The 16,064-nt window shown below is 38.6% G+C and overlaps 2 protein-coding genes across 2 annotated transcripts; both read left to right on the top strand.

The window, feature by feature from the left end:
* The first annotated feature begins 1,549 nt into the window (after nucleotides 1–1,549).
* Nucleotides 1,550–6,437, top strand: LOC133447350 (serine/threonine-protein phosphatase 2A catalytic subunit alpha isoform-like). Its single transcript, XM_061726024.1, has 6 exons — nucleotides 1,550–1,806; nucleotides 3,116–3,325; nucleotides 3,956–4,129; nucleotides 4,694–4,855; nucleotides 5,018–5,136; nucleotides 5,284–6,437. The coding sequence occupies exons 1-6, from the start codon at nucleotides 1,705–1,707 to the stop codon at nucleotides 5,354–5,356; spliced, it is 840 nt and encodes a 279-aa protein (XP_061582008.1). The 5' UTR covers nucleotides 1,550–1,704; the 3' UTR covers nucleotides 5,357–6,437.
* Nucleotides 6,438–6,626: 189 nt separating this feature from the next.
* sfxn1 (sideroflexin 1) lies at nucleotides 6,627–15,487 on the top strand. The gene is made up of 11 exons (XM_061725113.1): nucleotides 6,627–6,743; nucleotides 9,859–10,028; nucleotides 10,120–10,290; nucleotides 10,487–10,585; nucleotides 10,702–10,777; nucleotides 11,080–11,165; nucleotides 12,769–12,896; nucleotides 13,057–13,106; nucleotides 13,329–13,378; nucleotides 15,056–15,103; nucleotides 15,259–15,487. Exons 2-11 carry the CDS (start codon nucleotides 9,865–9,867, stop codon nucleotides 15,353–15,355), a joined length of 969 nt encoding a protein of 322 aa, XP_061581097.1. The 5' UTR covers nucleotides 6,627–6,743; nucleotides 9,859–9,864; the 3' UTR covers nucleotides 15,356–15,487.
* Nucleotides 15,488–16,064: the final 577 nt, after the last annotated feature.

Genomic DNA, 16,064 nt, shown 5'->3' with positions numbered 1-16,064 from the left:
GACTTATCACGTTAATTACGATTAATTAATTACAGAAAAATAACGCAACAAAAAAAATAACGCATTTAATTGCAATTTACTTTTGCACTCGAAACAGTGCGGAACGTTTTTTCATTGCACGAGTTCCCAGTATAAGTTACCCGTAATACTGATGCACAGTACTCAACATGAGAAACAACAATGGAAACCCAAACTGATGGGAAGTTGTTGCTGGGTTCGGTGGGCGGAATTTTTAGTTTTAAAAAACTACCGAGTGGAAACCTGGATAAAAGCACAGTTGTGTGCAGAATAGGAGGGGCTGTCATCAGTTGATGGATAATTTTTGTTTCTGTTGTTTTTCAAAACCATTTATGGTAGAAAAGGCACTTTATGTTTAATTGTTGGTCTGTTTATTTTATGCAAAGGATATTTTAACTATTTTGCAATGTTCAGTTTCCACCTTTCTGGAATGTACTTGAAAGTGCTGTTTTTTAATTTTACTAAACAAAAACAAATGTGTGTGAGACATAGAAAGTTTAGAAAAAGTCCAGAAAAAGCTTGAATATAGCTAACTTGAATTTAAGTTTGTGCCTTGTGGACAATGCAATCATATTCCTATTATTCATATTGCACTTTATGTTAACACTCAGTTGTCAAAATAAACACAATTTTGTTGTTTAAGCTCATTTATGTCTAAATGCAATGATTCATTCATATACCAAAATCCATTATAAAATTTAAAAATGTTGCTTCCCGTGTCAAATATTTATATGCGATTAATTGCGATTAATTAATTACAAAGCCTTTAATTAATTAGATCAATTTTTTTTAATCGAGTCCCATCACTATATATATATATATATATATATATATATATATATATATATATATATATATATATATATATATATATATATATATATATATATATATATATATATATATACATACATACAGGACTGTCTCAGAAAGTTAGAATATTCTGATAAAGTTCTTTATTTTCTGTAATGCAATTAAAAAAACTAATTTGTCATACATTCTGGATTAATTACAAATCAACTGAAATATTGCAAGCCTTTTATTATTTTAATATTGCTGATTATGGTTTACAGTTTAAGATTAAGATTCTCAGAATATTCAAATTTTTTGAGATAGGATATTTGAGTTTTCTTAAGCTGTATATATATATATATATATATATATATATATATATATATATATATATATATATATATATATATATATATATATATATATATATATATATATATATATATATATATATATATATAAATAATACATTGTATTTAAAGGCGCCTTTCTTGGCACTCAAGGTCGCCGTACACAACACATTAAAAAATAAAACCAGCAGAACACATTTAAAAATATCAGAAAACATTTAAAAACAGCAGAGGTAAAAATAAAGAAAAACGAAATAACAGAAAGACAAGAGGCAGAGAAATGAACATTCAGTTTTGACCAGATGCGTTTTTGAGTTATATACAAGTTATCATTTTCATGAATCTATCTTGCCACATGAAAACAGCACAGGCTCCTGCTGGCCCCCCCTCCTACACACGCACACACGCAGGGACTGTGATGGGCTGAGCTGGGCTGGGACCAACACGTAGCGCAGCCCGGGACACTAAAAAACGTAACATTAAAGGCTTTCCTCGGGATATTTATTTATTTAAGCGGTCGACTCGCTCGCCAGCTGGATCAGACATGGACGACAAGTCATTCACCAAGGAGCTGGACGGCTGGATCGAGCAGCTGAACGAGTGCAGACAGCTGTCGGAGAACCAGGTGAAAGTCCTCTGCGAGAAGGTAAAAGAGCCGACGTCTCCGCACGACCCGACATTAGTGCTATAGCTGTGGCGTCTCCTGAACCTCCCAGGCTTTTAGCCCGGATAACAGCACTGATAGCACGTAGCCCTGCCACGAAACACACCATTTGACTGCAGCTGCACACACACACGCACCACATTTCTAATATTAACCTCTCGTAGAGAAGATGGAGGGGAGCCTGCCTGACTGCAGTATGTTTTCCTTTGCTACGCCCACTGATGGTCCCTCAGTAGTGCACTGGCAGGATCCCTGCGAAACTATATAACCTGCTACACCCTGTGCTATCTGAAAATTACTAATAGTCAGTGTTGGGCTTGAACAAAAAAATACTGTTTACAATAAGTGCTTAATGACACTGCACACCCAGACTGTCATATGCCCCCCCTCCCCTGCATCCTCCTGAGTTGTGTTGGCTCTCTCTTCCAGGCCAAAGAGATTCTGACAAAGGAGTCCAATGTACAGGAGGTCCCACATTTTACTGTAAAAAAAAGGGAAATTTACTATGGTTATAAAGACCATAGATTTGCATGAACGTATTGCTGAAGTACATGCTCAACACTCATACTACAAATAAATGTAAGACAAGCAACCAACTAAGAGTAACACCACAGATAGATATGAGTCTACAAACGCCATACTACACTGATGCTCCAATCAGAATGCAACTCACATGCCAATGTAACACCACATGTTAACTATCATCATTTCCAACATATATGGCCTGTCTGAGGACTACATGCAAAACTATTACAGCATATGACTAAACAATCAAACAGGCCTACTGAATGAGCTGATGTGAAGGTAGGGAACAGCACATTAATAAAATAGCAATGTAGGCTATTAGATTTAGGATGTTAAGTGTTTCTGTTGCAATAAAGTGTATTACTATTATTAATGAGGTAAACAGCTCCCACCTTTCTCTCTCTCTCTCTCTCTCTCTCTCTCTCTCTCTCTCTCTCTCTCTCTCTCTCTCTCTCTCTCTCTCTCTCTCTCTCTCTCTCTCTCTCTCTCTCTCTATCTTCACTGCTATCCGTACTGATTAGTGATGTGCTACAACAGTTATAACCGCAGGATCTGGGGTTTAATAACTCATTAGCCACAGTGTGCTCACTCAAACGCAATTCTTTTTGTTTTATTATTATTATTATTATTATTATTATTATTATTATTATTAGTATTAGTATTATTATTATTATTATTGTCATTCATTGTTATTATTATTTTCAAGTATTTTCATTATATCATTGGTTACTGCATCCTCCTGAGTTGTGTTGGCTCTCTCTTCCAGGCCAAAGAGATTCTGACAAAGGAGTCCAATGTACAGGAGGTGAGATGTCCAGTGACCGTCTGTGGAGACGTGCATGGACAGTTTCATGACCTCATGGAGCTGTTTAAGATCGGGGGCAAGTCACCAGACACCAACTATCTCTTCATGGGGGATTATGTGGATAGAGGCTACTACTCTGTAGAGACTGTCACCCTCCTGGTTTCTCTTAAGGTAATAAATAAAAAACAAACCTCCCCAGGGGAACAAATCGGCTACACATTTCATTTATTTTTTTTGAAGAGTGAGATAATTGTTGTATATTGTGTATATGTAACCGGTGGGATCTGTAGTGGTGTTAGTTGTGTTTAATACAGACGGGACTCAGACCAGCAGGACTGTTTTGGAGGCGATCTCCATTTATTTCCTCTCCCATTGACATCAGTAACAAAAGGGCATATTAAGACAGAAACGTACTTGACAAGGAAATAAAACAACAAAACCTCCAGTCAAAACATGCATCGAGTTGAGCCCCTACACAGATAATAACAAAGAATATTAACATAATACAAGGGAAACCCAAACTGTGGTCTATCAGACTTCACATCACTCACCTCTCCCATTGACATCAGTAACAAAAGGGGAGAGGTGAAGGCGAGAGAAATCATTTATACAGGTGAGGGGTCACAGAAATGTCCGTAGGGGGACAACAAACTAAAACACAAAAGGTTCCACATAATTCTGGAGGTTTGACATGTCAGGTATACTAAATTAACAGATTTTGGTGATTATAAACTATAAAATAAATGCACATACACAAATGGAAAATTGACTCTGTTACATATAAATGCATTGTTTTTACAGGTAAGGTTCCGTGAACGGATCACGATTCTCCGAGGGAACCACGAGAGCAGACAGATCACACAAGTGTACGGTTTTTATGACGAGTGCCTAAGGAAATATGGAAATGCCAATGTTTGGAAGTATTTCACAGACCTGTTTGACTATCTTCCCCTTACTGCACTTGTAGATAATCAGGTAGGGTTGTATGTCCAGATGTGGCATACCAAGACACTGACCAAGATGCATCTCTCGCCATGACCCTCCTCTCTCCTCTTTAAAGATATTCTGCCTCCAGAGGCAGACTACCTCATCTACCTCTGAAACACTCAGAGCACCACCAGATCGCTGGACTCCCTGCATGAGTCCTCTGAGTACGCACAATATATAACTGCTACAGTTATCAGACACTGAACCTTTAAACAAAACCTAAAAATCAAGTTCCAAAAAATAGAAATAACAAAACCATCACTTTCACAGCAGTGACATGTTCAGAGATTAAACCATAAAAGACAACATAGATTAATCTTTGTAAGTGTTCTGGTTAAGTACTTGGGTTTGGACTATGTGGTTGCAGGGTTACATTAACAGATATAGATTGGCAAATTTATTCTGTTAAATGCAGACAATCAAAATATTAACTCAATCGTTTGTAGGTAAAATTTACCATTTAAAAAAAAAAATCTCAAATTTTTAAATTCTGAATACAATTTGTGCTCAAAAGTGTATTAAAACCACCTGTCATTTGCCCTCATGTTTTAGGGTCCGATGTGTGATTTGTTATGGTCAGACCCAGACGACCGTGGTGGCTGGGGAATCTCACCCCGTGGTGCTGGCTACACATTCGGGCAGGACATATCTGAGACTTTCAATCATGCAAATGGATTGACTTTGGTTTCAAGAGCACACCAGCTTGTGATGGAGGTACTCAGACTTTGTTTTATTCATAAAAATTATCCTGAAAATGCTGATCTACAACTTCCTTTCCCCAAAAAAATGCTATTTCTGGAAACACAGTTTGCGGCTTTGACTCTATATGTTGTGCCTTTTTACAGTTAATCAAATGAAACATATTTTTTGCTCTAGGGGTATAATTGGTGCCACGACCGCAACGTAGTGACAATCTTCAGTGCACCAAACTACTGCTATCGTTGTGGCAACCAGGCAGCAATCATGGAGCTTGATGACACATTGAAATACTCTTTGTAAGTGGAATTTCAAATCTATGATGAACTGTTATGCCAGTTTTGTTTACTGGGAAGATCGGGAATATTCAAGCGTATTCCCGATCTTTTAACAGTCTGTTTCATTGTAACTTTAATTTGTAACAAGGAGTCGTTTGTTTTTCATAGCCTACAGTTTGACCCGGCACCACGCAGAGGAGAGCCCCATGTGACACGGCGCACACCAGACTACTTCCTGTAAAGGCCACTGGTGCACAGTGGCTGGGGAAAAGACACATTCAACGCTACAAAAGTTGTGTGCCATAATCACAGTAAAATGGAAACTTTCACATCTAGCTTAACAATATCATCCGCTCAGTTTTTAACTCTCTGTGCATGACATTTTAATTACTAGAAATAATTGCCACTCTGAAGAATACTATCATGATTCCTGCTGGTTTGACAGGAAAAATTAATGTTGAAAATAATAATTATATGTTAGTAATTTTTGTGTCAGTGATGAACAGATTGTTTTACCATTTGAAGTTTATAAGCTGCATCTTTCATTTGGCATGGCCTCAGATTGAAGGTTGCGGTGCATATAGGGTGAACATTTTTTTTGTAACTGAAATGCAACAGTTTACTTTAACGAATAAGATAATAGATTTAAATGTTAAAGATTCATTAATTAATGTTACCTTAAGTTTATGTTCTCTTTGCACTTTTGTATTTGATTTTTATCACAACACTGACGGACTGTTTTTTATATCCTAATATAGTACAAGACGTTCTCTTTTTGTTGTCTCTCATGGGTTGTTAATGTAATTCATGTAGGTCTGCAATATTATAGAAATGACTTCAATTGTGTATAATAACTCAATGCTTTGCACCCAGTATAATCCAGAATAAAGACTAAAGTTGCTTCATCATTGAATTCCCGAAGCACAGTTTAAGGAGTTACCCTGCAGTTCTCAGCAGACACCGCAAGATGGAGACATTAATAAATCTTTGCCCTTAATAAACTGATAACGTAATTATTAGTTTAATTTTGTTTTTAATAGTTGTTTGGTATAAGGTTTTTTAAGACAAAAATCTAACTACTAGCTTGCAGGATCCCAATTCAAACCACTACTATATGATTTCATTTAGTTCATTTTTGAAAAATATTTAATCTTATGAGGAAAATCTTTCTTTTTTCTGTTTCTTTCTTCGGGAATTATTTCTCCTATGAATGTAAGTTTACTACTTTGAGCCAGATGTGTTAGGGAGAAAAAAAAACCCAAAGTTTTAAAAGATGACATTTGCTATCTGAGAGTTAAAGTTACAGTAATGCGTTGAGCAGTGCCGGATGTGGTCCTCAGTTGACCTTGAAAAATAAAAGCACGAGTTAAAAAAAGTGTGTTTCTACAAGACGGCTTTGTGTCATATCGCAGTTTAACAGCAGGTAGGTATTTTGAAAAAGCTCTTTGATTGTGTCATTGTGTAACAGCGTGTTTTATGGTACGAATTGAAGCCGGGCTTTTATTTTGTTGGAGCACTTCCTGTCACTGGCGGGGATGTGGCTCTCCAGCGACACTGCTGCGTGAAAAAATTAGCTGTCTGCAGCCTGTCAGGGACGTTTCTCACGGACTCTCGGAGCCCACAGTGCTGTAAGTAATCCATGCATATATGTTTAATGGCTCCTCTGAAGGGAAGACAGCGTTAACTCTGTGTGTCAGATTCGGAGAAACGATAATTAGGTAGTTTGGCTCCTTGAGGAGCCTGCTGATACTAGTTGAAACTGCACAGCTGCACAGATGTCGTGCATCAATAGACTGTTGAGGTTATCGCACTTGGATCGAATATGTAGAAGGACATTTAGGCGTTTTCTATTTTATTTTTTTCATTTTATACGTTTTGTTCCAGATGTGAAGCAACCCCCAGTTACAGTCCAGATTTGACTGGTCTGAAGCCTGAATTATGGTTCTGCGTTAAATCGACGCAGAGCCTACGCCGTAGGGTACGGCGTAGGGTACGCGGCGACGCGCACCGTACACTGCGTTGGTGTAACGCGGAACCATAAATCAGCCTTCAATCGGGCTGGACAATGAAGTGAATTCAGTCACTAGAGCATGTTTACCCTGCGACCACTGACAGAAAACAAGCGTTTTCCAGCCTAGCAGAAGCCTGATTTACCAGAAGATACAGTGAATGCATATCTGCCACCATGCTGCTTGTTTATAACACTGAATGCATTGTATTTGAATGAAAGCAAATGGTGTAAAGTGCAGGTTACTGTGTGGCCACGCAGGCTGCCATTGATTGGTTGAGAGTGAGGGCAGAAGCGGCTCAGGGTTTATAGATCAGAGACCGAGAGTCAGTCCAAAGTTTAGTCTTCTAATACCACATTCATTACTGATTTAGGTTATAGTTAACGCTATTAACCAGGGCGAGTTCACATGCACTGCAATCTGTGCAGATCAGTGATATGCCTTTTTCTCTCTCAGACAGGGAGTCATTTGTGGCCATCTCGTGAGAAGAACCCCACTGAGCTTTGATTAAGTTTAAAGAGACAGCTCTCCCTCAGTGTAATACACAGCTTTCAGCAAAGAAGACACATTTCTGTTTAGCTGTCAGTCCAAGCAGCCATTTTTGGTGCAGTTTCAGGTGGAGAGACTCAGCTCAGTGCAGCACAGACTTGCTCCATGCCTTCACTGTAGATTATCTGGAGCAAAGAACAAATGGTTAAAAACCAGATCAGACTGGGTTACACGAACCCACACACAGGGAACAATGAGCACATTAAAGCACACATCCACAATGATGATGTCTATAATTTCAGGAGCTTCTATTCTCTGCCAGCCGGACTTGTTTGGAGGTCAGAATGTGGATGACAAGTTTCAATGACATGCACACAATCTGTAGTTTGTTTGTTCACATTTCATACATGCAGAGACCTCGTCACATTTCAAAAATGCTTGAATTCTTGGATAATTGGTGCGTACCCATGGTGGAGCCTTGTAATTTAGTGCTTGGCAGCATTGTGGCAGGTCAAGCTGTTGCCATAGCAATATTATGCTGAATTAACAGCACAGCATTCCGGAAAGGAGCAGCGTACATCTCAAAATTAGAAATAATTTGGAGCAATGTGGAAAAGGCAAATAGAATATAATCCCAGTATCCACTTTGACTTTGACTTCATTGCAGACAACATGAACCAACCGAAATACGGTTAGGCAGAAATATTGACAAAAAGTAAATTATACAAAAAGTGGTCGGCAACAAACGGCAAATGTTGATTCAACATTGATTAGACGTTGGCGTTAAAATTCGCCCACAAAACTTTGAACAATGATTCAATTACATCTTTTCAACATTGGTTAATTGGATGATTGTTCGATGGTTGATCCACCATCAACCGCCGATCTTAACCACAAATAAACCTTTTTGAGCATATTTCAACAATGAATTAACATCTTTTGCTATCTGGGATATGTCCAGAATGTGGTTTTGCATTGAAAAATGCATGTAAAAGGTCTCGTGAAGGCAACACGTGTTCCTATAAGATCTCACTTCTCCACACTGACATGTTTTTGATCTTTGCCAAGGACACTTATGCAACCCCATACCGTGCTATCACAGAGTCTGACTTTTGGACTTGGTGTTGACAGCGGTCTGGGTGATCCTTTTCATCTTTTGCTTTGGAGCGCACAGCATAATTTCTTCCAAATAACATCCAAAATGCAGGATTTTGAGACCATAATACATGCTTTCACTGTGCAATGGTCCACCCCATATGCTGCTGAGCCTAAAGACATCAACCCTCCGTAAAGCACAAGATTAACATCAGGCACAGGAACATTTTTATTGGCGTTTGTGAGCATAGTTCTGTATTGTAGTGCTTGCAAAGGTCTCCCAGGTAATCGCTTGCTTACAGGGTTATACAGTTTTACTGTATAAATGACAGTTTATACTGATGAATGACAGTTTTCGATATCGGCGCCATCCGAGAGACTGGAGATCGTGAGTGTCCATGGTAGGCTTGTTATGCGTTGAAACGCTCTGATTTAACAAATAATAATTTCAAGATATTATTCACAGTAGAAAGAGAAATGTGTAAATCCCTTTCTGTCATTATTTGAGGGATGTTGTTATTAAACATTTAAATTATTTGTTTTCCTCACATTTATTGACAAAGTGAAGAGGTTTTGTGTATCTTCTCTTGTGAAAAAGACACGGACACCGCTCGTGTATCAAATTATCCTTGCAATTATTTGTTGGCATTGCCTGTTTGAAATAATGTTCAAATTTTTTTTCTTTCACCTTCTTACCAGCAAAAAATTGCACGAAATTGCCTTCATAAAAACAGTTTTTCAGAATCTGTTTGCAGGAGTGAGATGGAAGAACTGGATGTAATCTTGACAAATGAAATTAAGTTTACACAAAACAACATCAAATATATTTGGCTCATGCTTCCTGCAAATGAATATAGATCAAAGTGTCTTTAAGAATCAGTCTTTTTGTTTAACTTGCATTTTAATGACTCCACCTTGTCTGTCTTGTGTTTTTTACAATGAATTTGAACAGGACAGCTCGAATGAAGGCGAGAATGCTGACTCTTAAAAAGAGTTTTAGTCAGTTTGATGATTAATGAAAACTGGTGATTTTTAACTTCGGTGTTTTTCTTGGCATGTTAATACCACATTGGCATCGCTGCTTCTTTACGGTACAGTGTACCGACCAAACGCCTGATATACTTATTTTATTTCACAATTTTTCCCCCAGATAAATATGGCAGCAGAGTTATCAACCTCCATAAACATCAAGGAGCCCCGGTGGGACCAGAGCACATTCACCGGGCGAGCGAAGCATTTCTTCACCGTCACAGATCCCAGGAACATCCTTCTGACCAACGAACAACTAGAACACGCGCACAAAGTCATCACTGACTACAGGTAAACGGGCTCTGCAGTCCGTTGGAGCGCACGTTCATCGCTGTTGTTAAGTGAGGAGTTGGATGCATGTGTCATCTCTCTGGTCTTGCAGGAAAGGGATCGTCTCACCAGGCCTGACAGAGGATGAACTGTGGAGAGCCAAATATGTTTTCGACTCAGCCTTCCATCCCGACACCGGAGAGAAGATGATCCTGATCGGCCGCATGTCGGCACAGGTTCCGATGAACATGACGATCACTGGGTGCATGATGACGTTTTACAAGTAAGATCCTCTACTGCGACTTTCCACAGCTTCCGTTTTGTCACATGAACGTGCCGGTGTGAGCTCAGGCCTGTTCAACATGGAGGCTGCTGTCTCACTTCCACAATGTCATGACCTTGTGATCAAAATGGAGCCATTTGATCATTTTTCAGTGAAACCTGAATGACATCACAGAAAACCTCTGTCACACTTGCAGGACGACCCCAGCTGTTGTGTTCTGGCAGTGGATCAATCAGTCTTTCAACGCGATAGTCAACTACACCAACAGGAGCGGCGATGCGCCGATCACAGTCAGGTAGGAGACGGCCGTTGTGGATCTGACTCCGGCACATACCGCGTTAACCCTTTAATTCAGCAGATTCTGTTCGGACAGTTTTGGCGTAATGTGACCGGTGACTCTTTTGTTTGCAGTCAGCTTGGCACAGCTTATGTGTCTGCCACCACAGGGGCAGTTGCCACCGCTCTAGGACTAAATGCACTAACAAAGGTATCAGTCCATGTAACCCCATTCTGCATCTCATTTTAATGCATTGACCTCAGACGCATGGGTGTGCTGACGTGAAGTCGGCCACGCATGGTGGAGTCATGTTGTTCACAGGATCACGCATGGTAGTCAGCATGTTTCCATGCAGGCTTTTTTTTTTGTTGGTTTTCTGTTCAAGAGCCTCCTTCATGTCCTACATATGCAAATCTATAAAGGAAGTCTTCTCCTGCTCTGAAAAGTTGAAACTTGTTTCACTAATTAATTGCTTCTCTCCCTCATGTTGATCTGCCTCTTCTCTCTTGTAGCATGTTTCGCCTCTAATTGGACGCTTTGTCCCATTTGCTGCTGTAGCTGCGGCTAACTGTATCAACATCCCGCTGATGAGACAAAGGTAAGGTACACAGGAAAGATCATTATTGTTCCTGAGAGTCCCAACATTTTAAAGTTTAAATAGCTTACATTTTGATAAAGGAGGGAAACATTTTAAGATGAGCTGTGTTTTTTTTCAGCTTCAGACATCTTTGAGACTTAAATGTGATTTATTCTTTACATTTTTTTGCCTTCTTCTTAACATACTGGTGCAGTAAATTTCAGAATATTCTATATTTTTTGCATATTGTAAATATTTTAAACAACATGCAAATACAGAAAATCTGGTAGAAAATTGTGCATAAACCTTATAAGTGATATTTTATTCATTTAGGAAAATAATCCAATCATCTGTTTTATATTGAATTCCAGCTCTCAGAAAGATCTTTTGATATTTTCCTTCAGAATTTGCTTGAAATATTCCTCATTGTTCAATCAATGACGGCAATCTGTCCTGACATTGACACAATAAAGGAATAAAGGCCTCAATCACGATACTACTGCCACTATTTTATCAGATGGGTTTTTAAGCTGGAATGCTTTTTTTCTTTCACATTTAACCTTTTTTTCCCCTTTTTTCACCCGGCTTCTTTCACATATTATTTAGTAAAGTACGAACCTTAGTTGTAACAACGTGCTTCTTTGCTATTAATGTCTAGGATAATAGGATTTGTGATTTTGGTTTAGCATTTCCTCACAGTGAGAGTTGGTGGAGGCTTCGACATTTTAAATACAATTAAATACAAATATGAAAAGAAGTTATCCTCAGGGTAAAATGTATTTTGGTCGTCTGAAGCGACTGCCAAATCAAAAACTCCTTAAACTAAAGCAACACAGCAGATCCCATGTGACCCTCATCATAATGATTGGAGGCACATGACTCTTCTTCCTGATCAACCGTTATTTCTAGAGAGTCTCGTGCTTTTACCAAAATATCTGTACATTAAAATTTTCTCTTTAAAAAAAAAATCTAATGCCCAAGTGTAATTTTTTTGCCTCAATGGTTTAAATTGACTCTCTTCATCCACTATAGGACCTTTTTGAAATGTAGATGTTTTTAAAGCGTGTATTTTAAGCATGTCTGCATTTCTGTTATATGTTTTTAAAGGCTTCGAATATTTGGAATTTGAGTTGTGGAATAAATTAGTTAAAGTAGGTTGAATTTAAAAAAATATATGTATTCTTCTCTTCTACATCTTTCTTTTATCATCTTACATGATGATGATGGTTGTTATTATTATTATTATTATTATTATTATTATTATTATTATTATTATTATTATTGTTATACCTCCGCTCATATTAAACTACTTTATCTAGCATATCAGCTGATTACAATATTTGGAATTTGAGTTGTGGAATAAATATGGAGGTAAAGTACGTTGAATTTTCAAAAATATATATATATTTCTCTTCTGCATCCTTCTTTTATCATCTTACATGATTATGATGATGGTTATTATTAATTATTATTATTGTTATATCTCCGCTCATATTAAATTACTTTATCTACCATATCAGCTGATGCACTTTAATACTTCTTGCAGATTTGTCGTGCATAGCTTTCCTTCTGTATGTTCACGTTGAGTATTTGGTTACATTTCTCTTCCTTTTTTTGTCATCAGAGAACTTAAACACGGTATTCCAATAACGGATGAAAATGACAACAGGTTAGGGGAGTCGACAAAAGCGGCACAACAAGCAATCTCTCAGGTTGTGGTCTCCAGGATCCTCATGGCTTCTCCTGGAATGGGTAAATCTCTGAGTCGTCAGCTCAGTTAAACGCCTCGTACAGGGTCACGTTGTGCCCGCCTGACAGCAGAAGTCATCATTTTTTTTCAAAATACAAATCCAAAACTAACTTAACTTATTTGCATGAATTGTTAAGTTTAATTTCCTTGGTGTCTTTTCAGCTATCCCTCCATTTTTAATGAATCATCTGGAAAAGAAGGCTTTTATGAAGGTAAGCATAATTTCTAAATTAGTTGGGGTTTTTTTTAGGACACAAACTAAGGAATGAATGAAAATCCTGACTTATTTTAACTAGCATGAAGCCAGATGGTGGGAACTAGTTGACTCCTTTTACTATTCGCACATGGAGGAATGAAAAGCCCTGAGGCCGCTCTAGTACGGGAGTTGCACCGCTTTTGTGTTCCTCATACGTTTTTCTGCCTGGTCTTTTCAGAGGTTTCCATGGATGAGTGCACCTATTCAAGTCACCCTGGTGGGATTCTGGTGAGTTGTCAGAGATGGCCTACCTGATAAGCGCTCGAGTGATTTATTATTTTTTTTTTCCCTCGAATTTAAATCAAATTTCTTACAACCGCAGTCTTTACATTTACTCTCAGACATTCATTCAGTCAGACACTTTAAAGAGCAAGGGGACAAGAGAAGAAGAACATTAAAGTTTCAGTTCAATTTAAAAAAAAAAAAAAAAAAAAAGAGGAAGGAAGGAAAAAATGCTAGAGTAAGCGTCAACTTAAGTGAGACTAGAAGCAGAGCTGGTACAGAAGCTCAAGTTGCTCTCACATTTGGTTGCTCGCTCCGCCGTCGTGGAAACACAAATGGAAACAAGTCTGGACTGAGACCGGTTGGTGCGCAGGGATGGAAGTACCAGATGATGTTTCTGAGAGGAACACGCTGGTCAAGAAGGAAGAACAAGCTTTAATACAGCATACTGAGCGAGATATGCTTTAATTTCATCTAATGTTGTAAAGAGTGAACTGTTCTGACCGAGGGCAGCCGCACCATGGGGGGGGAAGGACGTCAGGCCTGTTCACCAGGAGACCGTTGAAGTTATTTTTAATTTGATAACATCCTGGATTATGTGCAGTTGGATATGTGAGAGAGGGGAGTAGCTTCATGCTGAGACAGAGTGGTTATCTAGTGAGATTATTACCCCCCCACCCCCCTGTCACTGTGCGCTTGGTAATTCAGAATCTGAATGTAGTCACTACACTCATTTTAATTTGAGAGTTCAAAGTTATAACCATAGGCTTTCACAAATCGTATCCATGTCTTGTCTAAAAGGTAATTCTCATGTACTAATGTCATCTCAGGTGGGGATGGGCGGTATGGACTAAAAAATGTATCACAATAATTTCTGGCATTAATCCCGATAACGATAAAAATGACGATTAAAAAAAAAATACCAATTCAACTCCACCTTTTTAACTATAAAACTATCACCACATTCAGTCTTTGGAGCCCCCAAAACACTGCTCTAAAAGAATACTAAATACTACTGAACTATAAAAATTAAATTGAATTAATAAAAAACAATTAAATTAGTACACCTGTACTGCAAAACTGTAATGACTCAAATTAAACAAGTTTGAAATGTAAGAACAGATTCAACATTTATTCTAACTGCATGGCTTAAACAGTGGGATAACAGTGCAAACAGCAAAAGTATCATTGTCCTTCAAGTTTTCTTAGCTTATAAAATCACAAAGTAGAAAAAAATACAACCTGATAAATAAAGAAACAGTATGGCTATTGTTTGCACTCTGCACATAATAGATGATGTTTGCTCCTCGTCACTCTTTTTAAATCCAAACCAGTTCCAGATAATGAGATAATGGAGCTGGAGCCTCGTTTAACAACGAGCTCCTCGCTCTCAGACCCGTCTTCCGCCATGTTTGTTACACAAAAACGTCATCAACGGGAATTTATCGTTACCGCGGGGAATTTTTTTGACTGTTTATCGTGAACGATAAAATATCGCCCATTCCTAATCTCAGGGTTTCATGTTTGTGTCTCATTTGCTCTGACCCACTCAGCGTGACCGTTTTAAGTCACGAGCACATCATACCAAACAACAGAACCAATGTCATGGTCACTGTTGTCCAGTTGGTTTCCTTCTGGACTGTACGGCTCCATCTTTTACACCTGTATTTCCCTTTGCTTTAGCCTGGTGTTTGCCACTCCTCTGTGCTGTGCGCTGTTCCCTCAAAAGAGGTGAGTGAAACGTTTTAACTCGATCCAGGGACAAAGACGGTGAACGTCTAACCTTCCTCCAGCTGAATAAATGCAGGATCATTTTCTGCCAGAGATACTGAATGTGTCTGACCCGTTAACCCCGGGGTCTCTCCCCCTCTCCCCACCTGATCTAGCTCCATGTCAGTCAGCCGCTTGGAGCCAGAGCTGCAGGAGAAGCTCCGGGCCAGCCACCCAGGGGTGGAGAGAGTGTACTTCAACAAGGGGCTATGAGCGTGCAGCCTCCTCATCCAAACACTGCCATAACGCAGCTGCAGCCCGGGTCCTCGCCTCTCTGCCAGCTCTCCTCATTCAGTGTGCCAAAGTTAAGTTTTTGTCTCATTCTCCATTCAGATCGATATCTGAGGACTTCCTCTCTTAGTCTGTCTCTGTAATGAGATGTTTGCTCTGTCAATGTGATTTTTTGATCTTATCAAAACTGGTGGGGATTATCCCCCGCTTAATCGGATGAAGTTGATGTTTCCTGTGATGGATCTAATGTGGCCCATGTCAGATCACTCACATTTTTTTTTTCTATGCTGTATTTTTTAAATTTTTATTTTTTGATTGTGATTGTTGATCATAAGATACCATGAAACCTAAAGGTGGCAGAAGGTTTATTGCTTACCTACGACATACCTGGATATAATAATAGTATAGTACTGTAATCAGAGTATATTTTACTTAATTCTCTGCCGTTCTTGCATTTGCCAAATCTCTACTTACATGTATGATTATCAGAACATCTAACTAGAGTCTGGACCTTTTACATTTATTCCAAAGGGTAAATTAATCAGTTTGAATGATTTTTATTTTACCTTACGCTACATGGACATTAAACAAGTCTCTTGGCATCGAATAATCTAGAAACCCCCCTTTTCCAGAAAAGTTGGGAAGCGTTTAAAATGCAAACTCTACAGTTTATAGGACTTTATACAGTACA

This window comes from Cololabis saira, chromosome 7, assembly GCF_033807715.1.
Source record: "Cololabis saira isolate AMF1-May2022 chromosome 7, fColSai1.1, whole genome shotgun sequence".
Taxonomy (NCBI): domain Eukaryota; kingdom Metazoa; phylum Chordata; class Actinopteri; order Beloniformes; family Belonidae; genus Cololabis; species Cololabis saira.
The sequence above is the reverse complement of the archived record's forward strand: the minus strand, read 5'-3'. Positions and strand labels throughout refer to the sequence as shown.

Bases quoted from the DNA above. Each gene is read 5' to 3' on its own strand.
- sfxn1 (XM_061725113.1), top strand. From the start codon at position 9,865: ATGGCAGCAGAGTTATCAACCTCCATAAACATCAAGGAGCCCCGGTGG. The intron at 10,778-11,079 runs GTATCAGTCCAT...TCTCTCTTGTAG, and splicing joins GACTAAATGCACTAACAAAG to CATGTTTCGCCTCTAATTGG. The intron at 15,104-15,258 runs GTGAGTGAAACG...CACCTGATCTAG, and splicing joins GCGCTGTTCCCTCAAAAGAG to CTCCATGTCAGTCAGCCGCT.
- LOC133447350 (XM_061726024.1), top strand. From the start codon at position 1,705: ATGGACGACAAGTCATTCACCAAGGAGCTGGACGGCTGGATCGAGCAG. The intron at 4,130-4,693 runs GTAGGGTTGTAT...CTCATGTTTTAG, and splicing joins CTGCACTTGTAGATAATCAG to GGTCCGATGTGTGATTTGTT. The intron at 5,137-5,283 runs GTAAGTGGAATT...TGTTTTTCATAG, and splicing joins GACACATTGAAATACTCTTT to CCTACAGTTTGACCCGGCAC.